Source organism: Saccopteryx bilineata, chromosome 6, assembly GCF_036850765.1.
Source record: "Saccopteryx bilineata isolate mSacBil1 chromosome 6, mSacBil1_pri_phased_curated, whole genome shotgun sequence".
In the NCBI taxonomy this organism is placed as follows: Eukaryota; Metazoa; Chordata; class Mammalia; order Chiroptera; family Emballonuridae; genus Saccopteryx; species Saccopteryx bilineata.
In genome coordinates, this window is record NC_089495.1 from 192,817,446 (window position 1) to 192,832,567 (window position 15,122).

The following is a 15,122-nucleotide window of genomic DNA, read 5'->3' on the forward strand; positions in this document are numbered from 1 at the left end:
TTTGCCTTCTAGCTCTCTAACCCCTTCAGTCTCCTTTTCAGGTTCCTCACCTTCAAGACCTCTAAGCGTGGGTGGGCCCTGGGCCTCAGTCCATGGGCCTTGACTCTACCTAGACTTGCTCCCTTGAGGCCTTATTCACTCTGTGGCCTTTTTTAAAAAAGTATATTCGGAAGTTGTGCAACCATCACCATAATAATTTTAGAAATATTTTCATTGCCTCCAAAAGAAACCCTGGACCCATTTGCTGTCACTTCCCTTTTCCCTCCTCCCCCCCAGCTCCTGGTAGCCACTCACCTACTTCCTGTCTCTTCGAATTGCCTATTCTGCACATTTCACATAAATGGAACCATATACTATCATATCTAACCTTTTGTGTCTGGCTTCTTTCACTTAGCACAGTGTTTTCACGGCTCGTCCACATTGTAGCTTGGATCACAACTTCATTCCTTTTTACTGTGCAATAATGTTCCATTGTGTGGATAGACCACGTTTTGTTTATCCATTCATCTGTTGATGGACATTTGGATTTTTTACACTTTTTGGCTATTATGAATAGCGCTATTGTGAACATCCACCCACAGGTTTTTGTGCGGACATTCCCATGGCTTTGAACTCGATCTCTGTGCCGATGACTTCCAGCCTGGCTCTTCCCTTAACCTCAGGCAGGACTTTTCTCCTGCCCACTCAGCTTCTCCACTTGGGTGTCTGATAGGCAACTCCTACCTGATGTGTAGCAAATCAAATGCTTGGCCCTCCTCTCACCCCAGACCTGTCTTCCTTCCTGCTCTACCCCCTCATCCCCATCTCTGTAAATGGCCTCTCCTTCTTTCTGATTGCTCAGGCCAAACCTGGGAGTTATCTCTGGTCCACCCCACATCAGTCCATTAGGGAGTCCTGTTGGCTCTACCTACAGATTCATCCAGAGTTTAGTTCTTCCAGCTCCTCCACTCCGCCTCTGTCCTGGGCCGCTGTCATAGCTCCTGATGGGTCTCTCTGCTCTGCCCTTGTCCTCTACAGTCTCTTCTCAACTCAGCAGCTAAACCCAAGTCAGTTCATATTATTTCTTCACTCAGAACTCTCTAGTGGCTCCTTAGTCACTCAGATCAAAATCCAAATTCCTCACCATTGCCACCTACAAGGTGCTACACAACTAATTCATGTTTCCTCTCTGACCTCCTTCTCCTGGTATTCTTTCTCAACTGTGTTCCAGCCACACTTTGCCTCCTTGCTCTTCCTTGAACATCACAGGCAGGTTCCTGCCTCAGAGCCTTTGCACTTACTGTTTTCTTTGCTTGAAACATTATTACCTCATTATTTAGAGGCTCACTTCCTAATCTTGGGATATGTATCAATCATAGCTCTCCAAAGAATTTTAGGGGCACACAGGAAATCTTTAGATGGGATGAGTAGCATGGGGAATGGGAAATACCAGCACTAAAACATAGTGAATCTCACAGCAAATTCTTTGTAGCCTTCCTGATTACCTCCAAGAAAGGGCCATAGTTGGTGCTGCAGGTCTAGGGTTTTTGAAGCCATTTATTCATTCACCAACTATTTCTTCAGCAACTATTATGTGTCAGGTATTGTACTAGGTGCTGGAGATACAAAGTGAAAAAAAAACTGCCCAGCCCTCTACCTCTGGGTTCTGATGTGCTTGTGGGGGGAGGCAGACAACAAGTGAATAGGAAATGTATATGCTTGTATAGGTGGGAAGGATGCTATGGAAAGAAATGTGTCAGGCTAAGAGTCATGAGAAGGTGAAATTTGAGCAAAGACTGAAAAGAGATGAAGAAGGTACCTTGGTGAACAGTGTTTCAGCCAGCAGGAAAGGTAGTGCAAAGGCCCTGAGGCAGGAATGTGCCTGAGTAACAGCAAGGAGGCCAGAGATGTAAGTGAGAGAGTGGGAGAGTGATGTTAGAGAGGTGATGGGACTGGAATATGCAGAGCCTATTGTAGGGTCTTTGTCTTCTCTGTGTGAGGTGGGTACCGTGGGAAGGTTCTGAACAGAGGAAGGACAGGCTATGACTTAGTTCTCATGGGATCCCTCAGCTGCATGTGAAGAGTGGACTATTGGTGGTGAGAGTGGAGGTGGAAGACCAGGAGAGAGTTGACTCCAGATGTCCAGCTGGGAGATGGCTGGTCTAGGGGGCAGCAATGATAAGGGGTGCATTTTATGAAAATTGCCTCTTCACATTATTTGCCCATTTTCTATTGGCTGTCTTTGTATTGATTTGCCAGTTTTGTATGTTATCCTGGATACTTTGGTCATCTCTTTGGAGTTCCCATCTGCCTCTGATGTTCTGAAATGAGCCCCCCATTTGCCAGGGACCTGGCACTGTCGGCATCTTGCTGAGAGGCACAGGAAGTCAGAGTTCTCTGCACTGCGGCCTTCTCTACCTCAGCCCTCATCCTTCCCCAACCACAGTGCCCGCTTTCCATCCTTCCTCTTAGGCTGTGAGCTAACACTTTACCCACGTCTGCTCTAGCATCTCAATCTGCATCAGCCCCAACTCGGGCTCTTTCCTGTGTAGTGAGTAATAATAGGTCAAGGAATGAAGCCCCCCTCTTTCAGGGGGAGAGCCCTTTTTTCCTTTCAAAGCCAAGCTTGTATATCCAATATTCCAAAGAGCCTTCCCAGATTTCCCTTCCTGAGAATTCTGCCTGCATTCTGCTTTCTGCCATGCTCTGTGTGGTTCTAGCTCTACCTCTTAGCTGTGTGACCAAGTGCAAGCTGCTTAGCTTCTCTGTGCCTACATTGTATCATCTGCAGAATGTGGATCAGGGGTCCCCAAACTACGGCCCGCGGGCCACATGCGGCCCCCTGAGGCCATTTATCTGGCCCCTGCCGCACTTCCGGAAGGAGCACCTCTTTCATTGGTGGTCAGTGAGAGGAGCACATTGACCATCTCATTAGCCAAAAGCAGGCCCATAGTTCCCATTGAAATACTGGTCAGTTTGTTTATTTAAATTTACTTTACTTTATTGTAAATATTGTGTTTGTTCCCGTTTTGTTTTTTTACTTTAAAATAAGATATGTGCAGTGTGCATAGGGATTTGTTCATAGTTTTTTTTTATAGTCTGGCCCTCCAACGGTCTGAGGGACAGTGAACTGGCCCCCTGTGTAAAAAGTTTGGGGACCCCTGATGTGGATGGTAGTTGCTTCCCAGGCTTGCTGCAAAGACAATGCATGAGAAAACTCATGAGAGTACTCTTCATATTGCTAGGTAAATAGTCATGTTTGATAAATGTTAGCTACTCTAATATTGTAATGATTTTTATTTTTATTGATTCCAGCTCTTGCACTTATTAATGTTGACTCTTTGAGAAGTGACTTAAGCTCCTTTGTTAGATAGTGCTTTAGTCATGGGTTATTGTGAGATTAAATGAAAAAATACCTGTAAAATACTTATAAGTGCTTTAGTAAGTATTAGCTATTTTTTAAAGTCTGTTTGCTCAATATTAATAGAACTATAGTGGGTTTCTTTTAATTAGGATTTTCATGACATATCTTTTTTTTTTTTAAGATTTTGTTTATTGATTTTAGAGAGAGAAAGGGGGGGGGAGTGGGAAGCATCAATTGGGGTTGCTTCTCTCATAATGCCTTGACCAGGCAAGCCCGGGGTTTTGAACTGGCCACCTCAGCATTCTAGGTCAAGGCTTTATCCACTGTGCCACCACAGGTCAGGCTCATGATGTATCTTGTTTCATCCTTTTACTGTCGATGATTCTCTATCCTTAGGGTTTAGGTTCTACTTTTGTAAACTGTGTAAAGTTAGAATTTTAAAATCCTATCTGTCAATCCATATCTTCTAAGAGGTGAGTTTAGCCCACTTATATTTATTGCATATATTGATACATTTGAACTTCTTTCTACCACCTTTCTTTTTTATTTTTATTTGTCTTCACAATTTTACCCTCTCTTCTTGAGAAATGCCATTATAAGAGCCTGAAATTAGGAGCGCAGGGCATAGACTTTTATTTTTTATTTTTAAAATTTTATTTTATTTTTTACAGGGAAAGAGAGAGGGATAGATAGGGACAGACAGACAGGAACGGAGAGAGATGAGAAGCATCAATCATCAGTTTTTTGTTGCGACACCTTAGTTGTTCATTGATTGCTTTCTCATATGTGCCTTGACTGCAGGCCTTCAGCAGACCAAGTAACCCCTTGCTCGAGCCAGTGACCTTGGGTCCAAGCTGGTGAGCTTTTTGCTTAAGCCAAATGAGCCCGTACTCAAGCTGGCGACGTTGGGGTCTGGAACCTGGGTCCTCCGCATCCCAGTCCGATGCTCTATCCACTGTGCCACCGCCCGGTCAGCAGGGTGTAGACTTTTATAGTGAGCTGTGCTAGGTCTTCTTTGGAAGATGGATATAGAGCCCCTGAATGTTGATGCCCTACCACTGAATGTTAGTAGAGACCTGTCAATCCAGGGTGTCAAACACAAGCGCGCTGGCCGGGCATGTACAAAATGTGAGTAGATTAGATACAACTCAGTGGGTGGGTACTTTCACAGACTATAGAGCACATGTCCCATCTAAGGGGGTGGCCAGCATCAGGTCAATTGTTATCGTTAGGTGGAAACACAGGCCCAAGCTGGCCAAAGATTTTGCTTTACTGAGAGAGGCTGGCAATAGCTTTTGGCCTGTGGGGCCTGGCTTGTGACCTGGGCTCTGCATTGCCCAGCCAGGAGACCTAGGCTCAGAAGAGGGGGAGACTTGCCTAAGGTCGCATAGTATGTCCTGGTCAAAGCTAGAACATGAACTCCCAGTCCTGAGTCCTTGTTCCATGTTTCCCCTTACTTCTCCCAGTGGAAAGATCGAGTTTTTAGGATCCGTGAACATTATCTTTTTCTCTCCATTAATTCCTTAACCCCTGGGGCTACAATTCTCCCAGCCTTGAAGGCCCTGCTGAAATTGTTCAAATCGGAAATATATTTGCATGAAATTTTCATCCAGTTTGCAGGCTTGGAGGATTTTCTTTGCTGCGCTGGACAGCTTTTCACTTCTGGGTTTTCCTGGACTTCCAGATGTTTTTCGGTTCTTCTTTTATTCTTGAAGTGGTGGTGGTTCTTGTTAAGGCCTCTTCATTTGCATGCTGCTGTCGCCTTAGATACGGCACGAGGGGACCCCAGAACGGCCAGTGCCTGCCGGAAAGTGCGTGATAGAGATAAGGGCTCCGCCTCTTGGAGGAGCTTAGATGGTGGCACCTTGGGCAGAGGTCTTTGAAGCCAACGGTTCGGGGGCAGATTCAGCCCCTCCTGAGCTGGCTGCAGTGTTCTGAGAAAGTGGGTGTCCTCTGTTGATCCAGCCCTCATTGGTGACACCCTCCAATCTCATGGGCTTCCTTTTTCTCTTTGTGACCTGTCTCCTTTCGGGCCTCCACCAACCCCAACTCACAATGAGCGATGGGTATCGTCACTTCTCCCAGTGACAAACCCAGCTTTGTTTTTACACTGTCATTTTATGGATCTGTCTTTTTCTGGCGGGCCTGGAATTTGAGGCCCTGTGTCCCACACTGTCCTGTTGTGGCCTCTCTATGGGCAGGGCCCACACCTCTGGGATGTGACGGGCTGCCCACAGCCAGCACCAGTGGCACGCTTCTGGCAGAAGCTTGGTTGGAGGGGGTGAGGGAGATGAGGGACCTTGCAGAAGCGCCGGTTCCTGTCCTCTGACATCCTCTTTTCTAGGAAGTCACCACCTCAGGCCTGCTTGTGAAACCACACGGGCTCAGGGGCCGGATGTTGGGGAAAGGTCAATAGCCTGGCTCTGGAGGGGCTTCTGCTGCCATTTTCAGGGTGGCCCAGGGATACCCCTACCCTTCTCTGTCCTCAGTTTTTCTAGGGAGTTCTCAAAGTCTGTCCCTGCTCAGATGTTTTGTGTTCTAAGAACCTAATTTGGGGGCATGTTTGTTTTATACTGTTTCTGTTTCTAGAGGGGCCTGTAGATGTGATTAAGCGTCCACCAGTCCCACTTTCTGGCTCTGTGGCCTTGGGCGGGAGGCTTCCCGTCTCTGTGCCTCAGGACCAGGGACACGGGCTGGGAGGCATGAAGCAGTGGTTGAAAACATGGCTTCTGGAGCTAGACTGTGTTGTGGGCTTGGTATTTGGCTCTGCCACCTAGCAATCTGTGACCTTGGGCAAGCGGTCTCAGCTCTGGTGAGCCTCAGCTCCCTCACCTGTCAGGTGGGGATAATTCACTCACTGCATTGCACAAAGGCCAAGCTCAGCAGAGCCAACAGAGGGAAGAACACAATGTTACAGACAGTTTATCTCAGGTGATATCCCAACATGGGGTCTATTTTGCATGAGGATATATATATTTTAGCTGCAGTGACCAGGACCCAATTTAATAGTGACTTTATGTCACTGTTTATTTCTGTACTAGACAGTCCAGGGGTCGCATGGTGGCTCCATGCTGTCAAGGCCCAAGTTCTGCCACCCTGGTGTTTGGCCCTCACCCCCAGGGTCACAGGTGCCCACACCATGTCTGCGTGGCAGCCTGGGGAAGAAGGAAAAGAGAAAGGAAATGGAAGGTGCCCACATCCCACTGATCAGAACCTAGTGTCCAGGGTGGCCTGGGAATTATTTTATTCTGGATGGCCACGTGCTCAGCTCGAATCCCTTAGGCTTTTTGGGGTCAGCCAAGTTATTTTTTTAAAGAAGGACCAGATAGTACATGTTTTAGGCCTTATGGGCTGTCTGGTCTCTGTTGCGATGATGCCACTCTGCCGAGAGCAGCCCGACACCGTGGAAACGAATGAGCATGTTGTGTTCTGGTAGAGCTTTCTCTACTGAAACCGGCAGGGGATGGGGGTCCACCTTGGTCTTCAGGCTGCCACTGGACCCCTGCTTTAGAAGTAGGGGATGATGGATATGGGTTGGGAGTCCCAGTAACTGGCAGCTATCCCTATTCATGGGGAGGAAACGGGGAGCTGGCTGGCCAACCTCGACTCTCGTGCTGTGGCTGGCCCGACAAAGGTCCAGATGCTCAAAACCTCTCATTCATAGAATGTGGGACTGGGATGCTTTGGTGAGTTGAATAGAATTCCTGATCATAAGTCACAGTCTTCTGTTGTAATTTTATCTGTGGATATGGTTACAAGTAGGTGGTTGGCTTTAGGAGGGCTTAGGCCATGTCTGTATTATCTGTGTCCCTGACAGAAAGCCCAGCATGGGGTCAGGTACCTAGGAAGCCTCACTGGCTGGCTGGCTGGCTGGGTGGGTAGATGGATGAGGCACAGAGCTTCCTGGGTCAAGTCACCATCATCTCTTGCCTGGACATCTGTAGTAGCTACTGGCCGGTCTTCCTGCTTCTACATTCGCTATGTATTTCCTCTACTGCATCCTCAACTCAGCAGCCAGAGGGATCCTGTTTTGATGGGGTCAGGCCATACCTCATATCTCCCATCACCTCCCCCGTGCTCTTGCGATGAAACCCAGACACCGCTCCGTGGCCTTAGGTGCATGTCCGGCCTCATCGCCCGCCCACATCGCCCGCCCATTCTTCTCTCTGTTGCTTACGCTGCTGCAGCTTCCCTGGCCTCCTTGCTGTTCCTTGCTGCCTCAGGGCTTTTGCTTGTGCAGAGAGGGCGTGCTTACCAAGTATGTATTACCATGGAAGTACTTTTCCTGCAGTATCTGATTTACCTCTCACCATGACCATGAGCAGAACCCAGCAGGTTAAAATCCAGGTTCTTCATCTTACTTCTTGGAGGCCTTGGACTATCCCACTGGGCCTCAGTTACCCCATCTGTTAAATGGAATAATAACAGAACCTGTCACACTGGCACGGAGTAGAGGCTCAGTAGGTGTCAGCTGTTGCCATTATGACTGCATCATCATCAACATCAACATCATCCTCATCATCACTGGTTTTCAGGTGATGAAACTGAGGTTTGGCTCTGAGGGTGACTGGCCACACAGATACCAGGTGTGACTGTGCTCGGAACCAGCTCACCAGAATGTCACATCTGTGGTTTTTGAAGGAACAGAGATGGGGAGATTCTGGAACTATTGTGCATGTCTGGGTCATAGACTGAAGAAACTTAGGTTTGCGGGCATGGTCCTGTTGGTGGAATGATTCGGCCTGAAAATCTTCCCTGATATCTTCAGGCTCGGCTAGTCCCTTCCCTCTCAGTTCCTCTCTCATCGCATGTAGCAGATGCCTGGAACCCTTCGATTAAGACTGGCCTGACCTTTAGAATGTCCCTGCCTGTGCTTGGGATGGGGAGAAGTCAGGGGTTAAAGGTCTGTCCGACTGGCCTCTTGATACAACCTGCCATAGCTCTGTGAAGGCAAGGTTATTTTTCTTTCCATCTACAGTTGACATTTAATATTATTTTATATTAGTTTCAGGTGCATGGTGTAGTGGTTAGACATTTATATATATAATGTACAAAGTGACTTCCCTGATAAGTCCGGTACCCACCTGCCCCCATACATATTATAGTTATTACGACATTATTGACTGTACTCACTATGCTGTATTTTGCATCCCTGTGACTGTTCTATAATTACCAATTTATACTTCTTAATCCTTCATCTTTCTTGTCCAGCCCACAAGGCGAGGTATTTTTTTTTTTGTATTTTTCTGAAGCTGGAAACGGGGAGAGACAGTCAGACCCACATGCGCCCGACCGGGATCCACCCGGCATGCCCACCAGGGGCGATGCTCTGCCCACCAGGGGGCGATGCTCTGCCCCTCCGGGGCGTCGCTCTGCCGCGACCAGAGCCACTCTAGTGCCTGGGGCAGAAGCCAAGGAGCCATCCCCAGCGCCCGGGCCATCTTTGCTCCAATGGAGCCTTGGCTGTGGGAGGGGAAGAGAGAGACAGAGAGGAAGGGGGGGGGTGGAGAAGCAAATGGGCGCTTCTCCTATGTGCCCCGGCCGGGAATCGAACCCGGGTCCCCCCCCGCACGCCAGGCCGACGCTCTACCGCTGAGCCAACCGGCCAGGGCCGTGGTATTTTTTATAATCATTTTACAGGTGAGAAAAGGACTGGACAGGGCATTATCAGTGACCGCCCTTTTGCCCTGACCTGCTGATCTCTCTCTGTCCTGTCTCTCTGTCTCTCTCTGTCCTGTCTCTCTGACTCTCTCTCTCATTTATCCCAACCCAGCCACACCACCTCCTCATTGCTCCCTGTTCCCTCCCACACGTACTCCCACCTCAGAGCCTTCGCATTTGCTGTTCCCTCTGCCAGGCATGCTTTCTCCACAGATTTTTGTGGGACTCCCTCCTTTGCTTCTCTCAGAGTCTCTGTTCACACGTCACCGCCTCAGAGGGATCTTCTTGACCTCCCTATTTGAAAGGACAACTCCTTCCCTAAGACCCTCTAACCCTTCATTCGGATTTGTCTTCTTTGTAGTATTTATTGGTGCCTGACATCGAATTTTATACTTGATTTTTCTTTATTTTGGCTGATCTCCTTTTAGAATAGAATATCCAGCAGGTGAGGAGCTTTTCCTTTGTTTTGTTAACAAATTTATCCCCAGATCCTAGAACACTGCCTGCTGTGAAGGAGGTGCTCAAGGACATTTATTAAATGAATGAGTGAATTAATGAGTGAATCCATGAATGAATGAATCAGGCAATGAATGATGTTTCCCAGGCCTAGATTACACAGTTTACACATAGTAGAGCTGGGATTTGGCCCAGGCTGCGATGTTTGGTCCCCCCTGGGTTGATGTCTCTTATTCCTGTCCTCACTTCTTCCCTAGGAGCTAGCCAAGAGGACTCCTGGCAAGCACCCAGACCACCCTGCGGTCCAGAGCGCCCTGCAGGCCATGAAGACCGTGTGCTCCAACATCAATGAGACCAAGCGGCAGATGGAGAAGCTGGAAGCCCTGGAGCAGCTGCAGTCCCACATCGAAGGCTGGGAGGTATGTCTGGGGCCGGAGGAGCCCTCTGAGTTGGCGAAGGGCACAGGGAGTGTGCAGCTGCAGGGACACACTGTGGCCTGGGCACCAGATCCAGCCTGCAGCGTATTTTGTGTGGCCTACGTCGTGTTTGTAAAAAAATTGTTTAATTATTTTTTAATTAAGTCCACATAGAAATCTGTACTTCTTCTCTCTTGAAAAACCAATAACACTGGGCCCCATTTTCCAGAGTAACAGCCACTGAGCCCCTAGTTTTCCTCAGTCTCCACCACTTCCTGTTACACCATAATCCTCCTTCACATGTTGTCCTATCTGCCTGGTGCTCATAGGCCTTTGATTTTTTGATACCAAGGTCAAGGGTCCACTCCAGGACAGGATTTTGGCTCTGACATTCCCTTGCTGGGTGACTTTAGGTCAATGTCTTAACTTCTCTGAACTTTAGTTTTCTCATTGATATCTGGCACATAGTAGGCACTCAATACATGGTAGGTATTCATATTGTTATCATCATGATTATTAGGGGATGGGATTTTTGAGATCTTCTGACTGTGTATAATTTATTTGTTCAAACCTCCACATCTTCCTTAGATTATTAGAGATTTCTTACCGATCCAAAGAAGGAAATAGGAAAATCTGAGTAAATAAAAAAATCAATATCAGAGTAAATACAGCTGGAATGGGAGATTAGGAGCGAAGATCAAAGGCTCTCTGGACACAGATTGTCCTCTGAATCATCTGCTTTTGGATTACAGATTGTCCTCTGAATCATCTGCCTTTAGGTTTTCTGGCACTTGCTGTGTTTGGGATTTCCACATCTTTTCCCTGTGTGGGGAAATCTTAAATATGACTGTATCACTAAGAGGCTGAGGATTTGGCTGCAGAGAGGAGAAGGGCCAGAGCTCAGGGCAGAGGTGGGGAGTGTGGATTAGTGCTTGCTATGTCCCCCATCTTTCTCCCTGAGCCTTCCTGCCTGGGGGAGACCGGAGAACAAAGAGCTGCATTTCTCAGGCCCCCTTCTAGCTCTGGGTCGCTGATTGGCCAAGATCAGATCCAGTTGCTTGACATTTAAAAGGCGGGAGCGGGATGGGGGCCACCCTTGGGCTGTTTTGCAGCAAAATGCAGCCCTAGTCATGTTTGGTTTTCTGCGGTAGCATTCTGCGAGGGCCAGGCTCTAGGTTCCTGGGTGTCAGGAGGCAGAGCACGGCCTACCTTTTTATTGGTGGAATGTATCTAGCAGGACAGGGCAGCTTTGCAGCTGACAGTTGAGGCAACAGCTCCTAAGGGCTTGGATGCAGCCAGGTTGGCCTTTTCCTAGGATGTCAGCTCAGGCAGTGCTTGCTGTTCAGATTCCCCCTCTCCCCCGTGGGGCAGCGGCAGTGGCCCCCTCAAGGGGCAGTCTGCAGTGTTCTCAGTTTGTTGGGCGCCCCGGCCTGGATTCCTACCTTTTCCAGTCTCTCATTGATCGAGGAAGCCTCCTCATTTCTTTCTGCTTAAAATACATAGCTTGGTTGCTATTTCCTGCAATTGAAAAATCACCTGATCATAAGGTGTATCTGTTAGGATGTGTTCCATAAGGACTCTTGTTTCAGCCTTATGATGTCAGAGCTCTGATTTGGTCTCCTGTGATCCTGTTGGCTTTCTTCTCATCGTTACAGGATGGCAGCAGTGCCAGGCATCGTGTGTCCCAAGCAGGAGGAGACAGTGTTATACCAGAGCAGTGAGAGGGAGCTCTTCTCTCCAGTAGAAGAAGACCTTTCCCAGAAGCCCCAGAGCAACTCTCCCATGTCATTGGCCAGAAGTGGGTCACACGGCCACTTTCAGCAAATGGTGTTGACATACAGGATGGGGCAAAAGTAGGTTTACAGTTGTATGTAAAACAGTTTATTGTTGTATTATTATTAATCACTGCATTATTTTACATACTAACAACTGTAAACCTGCTTTTGCCCTACCCTGTATTTAAGCATCTGTCTCCCTGGACTTTGAGCTTCCTGGCAGACAAAGTGAAAAGAGCAAGACCCATGTGTTACTTAACATTCGTTGTCAAAAAAGGAAGAAGTAGAGCAGTTCTTCTGGGAGATAGAGAGTTTCCTGGCAACTAGCTGGAAAAGAAATTTCTCACATGAGCCCCTGTGGAGAGTATTGAGCAAGCAATTTGGCAGCCAGAGCAGAAGTGATTTCCAGACCTTCTTCTGGTAAGGGCCCTGGGATATAGGAACTAAGGGTCTTTTGGGCCCTTTTTGTCCTAGAAAAATATACAAGTTGAGAATAGCCCTTATTTTGATCACTGCAGTAGGAAATGAAGTAACCCAGAATTAGAATTGCTGGCAGTTATTGCAGACCTGTTGCATGCTTCCAACATTAGAAGGGAGGAATTGTCATTATCTATATTTTACAGATAGGGTATCCCATTTTACAGATAAGGAAACTGAGGCACAGGGTCTTGGGTTGGAGGCTGAGCTCTGTCACTTACAGATTGCCCTGCCTTGGGCTCGTTTGTCCCGTTCTCGGTCTTATTTCCCACTAGCTGTCTAATTTTCGTAATAATATCCCTGAAGTTATCTTCTGGTGTTATTTCAAGGATAAAGTGAAGTGTGGAATCCGAGTGTTCTTTGGAAAATGTGAAATGGTTTTCTGTGCATCAGGAGGGTTTTCAAATGCAGTTTCATCCTCAAGGTGACTTGTGAAAATCATCTGTTTTAGCTAGGAAAAATAATGGTTAACGGTGATGGCTACCTGCCATGCCTTCATGCCACCAGTAATTACAATCTCAGGGACAGGGTGAGTTAGGGTGTCATTCGCGGCGAATGATAGTGGTTGCAAATCCTGATTTCTGATACTCTCCTTGATAATTTCTCATCTTTTGGTTTGACCTCTTGCCAGTCTGATTAGATGGCTGTTGTTTCTCTCAGAGCAAGGCTGGCGTGCCACTAGCTTTTGGAGGAGGGGGAACTTTTCTGGGCCGCTTTCTTGGGCTTGCATCATTATTTTGATATCTGATCTGGGGTTGTTTTTGGGCCTGATCCTTTGTAAGCCATTTGTCCTTTTTTAGTTCGAGAGACTGGTTTAGTTAACACCAGATAAGTTAATCCATAAATCCATTTTGCTAAGCCCAGGGAAATGGCAGTATGTCACAATGCTGTGGGAGTGAGCGAGCGTGCCAGCCCCCTCTGTGTGGAGGGATTCCTCTGCCTCAGTTTCCTCACCCGAAAAGTCTGGATGATGGCAGTGCCCCTCCCGAGTCCCCTGGGGACTCAGTGGATGCATGCAGAGCCCTGAGTGGTGCTTGCTCTCTTGGCTGAGAGCAAATGCTCAATAAACGTCAGCAGGAGCACAGTTTCTTTCTGAATTTTTAAAATTTATTTATTTTTAAAAAATTTTATTTATTGATTTTAGAGGAGAGAGGGAGAGAGAGAAACATCAATCTGATCCTGTATGTACCCTGACTGGGAATCGAACTTGGCAACCTCTGCTCTAACCGACCATGCTATCAGGCCAGGATGATCTTTCTTTGTTTTTTTACACGAACAAGTATCATGCAACTTTGGGTAGAGCTCACACCCAGCATGGGTTGACCCTCCTACAGGGGATACCCCAGATGCAACCTGCACCCCCCCCCCCCAGACTGTTGTGTGACATTCACAGTAATAAAAAGAAATGTATGTTATGAGAAAGACATAGGGCACACTCCTCTCGCTGGCTCTGGGAAGCCTGGTTTAAGAGCCCATCGATGACTCTCTCACCCATGAGGGGACAGAAGGAAACAGCAGTGAGGAAACCAAAGTCGTTTTAAAAAGAGGCCGTGAATAGAAATGTTCATTTATTCTTCCCACCCTGTTGCTCCCGGGAACATGTGGTCTCAGTCTCTCACCTGAGACTCTGTCCTTGACCAACGATTGTACACAAAAACCTTTCAGGTTACCTTTGAAGAGGCAGCGCAGGGTAGCAGAGGTTATTGGGTCAGAGAGTGGGGCCACCTGCCTGGGTTCAGATCCCAGCTTGCTCACTTATTAGCTATCTGACCTTGAACAAGTCAGTTCACTGCTCTGTGCCTCAGTGTCCTCATTTGTAAAATGAGAGTTGCCATATGGATGAACTGAGTTTGGGGAAGACACTTAGAACAGCAGCTGGCGTGCGGTAAGCCCGATGCCTGCAGTAGCTTTCATCATCTTCTCTAGATGTTGCTACTTCAGTTTGGTTCGGTCTGCACTGTCTGCAGCCCTGCCTGGTGGACACCTGCTTGGCCTCTTCCCTGTGTATCTGATCCTTAACACCACCCCTGACCTGGGTTCAAGGATTCTGTGGTGAAGGGGTACCCCTGTAGCACCCTTGGCATTTCAGAGGCAGTGTGCTGGGTGATTGTTGGCCAAGGCTGGAGAGGTAGCTTCCCAGGCTGGGCACGTTTCTTCTCTGTGGTCCCCTGATGTTGGCAGAGGGGCCAGGTCTGAGCCTGCCTGATCTTGGGGCTCTGGACCCTGCAGATGGGCCAGGTACCAGATTTGCATGCAGGCAGCTCCCAGAATCCTGCCTTGATGGTGTTCACCTTGCATTTGTCACTTGTTCTACCGATTTATTGAACACCTACTATGTGCTGGACAGTGTGGTAGGTGCTGGAATACAGTGGCAAATGCTTGATAAATGCTTGGCAATGCTTCCTGTTTTTACAGAAGTGGCGTTCTTGTGGGGGAGATGAAATAACAAATCAAGACATAATAAATAAGGAGAAAGGTATAGCAACACCCCCCCCCAAACTAAACTAGATGCTGACCAGAGCTGTTGACTGGGTGATTCCTCTCACCTCCCCAAGCCCCAAGTCCCTCTTCTGAGAAATGGTCACCTCCAATATGCTCTTCCCAGCACTGTTCTGGCTCGCTCAACAGATGGAAGCCATTGGTCAGTTGTATTGGTTTTCTGTCTGCTGACAGGTTTGCCACAGCGGTGCATTTAGATTTGGGGGTGGGGGGAGGTGAGGGAGGCAGCGGCAGGTTCTGTCTCTGGGAGAGACGGGGATGTCCCCGAGTGTTCTGGGTTTGCTGGCTCATTCACTGTGCTCCTGTCACACTTCCAGGGCTCCAACCTCACGGACATCTGCACCCAGCTCCTCCTGCAAGGGACTTTGTTAAAAATCTCCGCAGGCAACATCCAGGAGAGGGCCTTCTTCCTCTTTGACAACCTCCTTGTCTATTGCAAACGGAAATCCAGGTGAGGTGCTGGGGGCAGGGCTGCCCAGGTGGGCCAGGCAGCTG

The 15,122-nt window shown here is 48.0% G+C and overlaps 1 protein-coding gene across 1 annotated transcript in view; it reads left to right on the forward strand.

The window, feature by feature from the left end:
• PREX1 (phosphatidylinositol-3,4,5-trisphosphate dependent Rac exchange factor 1) overlaps window positions 1-15,122 on the forward strand; it is a 177,323-nt gene that overhangs the window by 91,911 nt on the left and 70,290 nt on the right. The window contains exons 6-7 of the mRNA XM_066234538.1: window positions 9,718-9,879; window positions 14,945-15,078. Coding sequence (XP_066090635.1) covers window positions 9,718-9,879; window positions 14,945-15,078 — 296 coding nt within the window. The remainder of the gene's footprint in view (window positions 1-9,717; window positions 9,880-14,944; window positions 15,079-15,122) is intronic.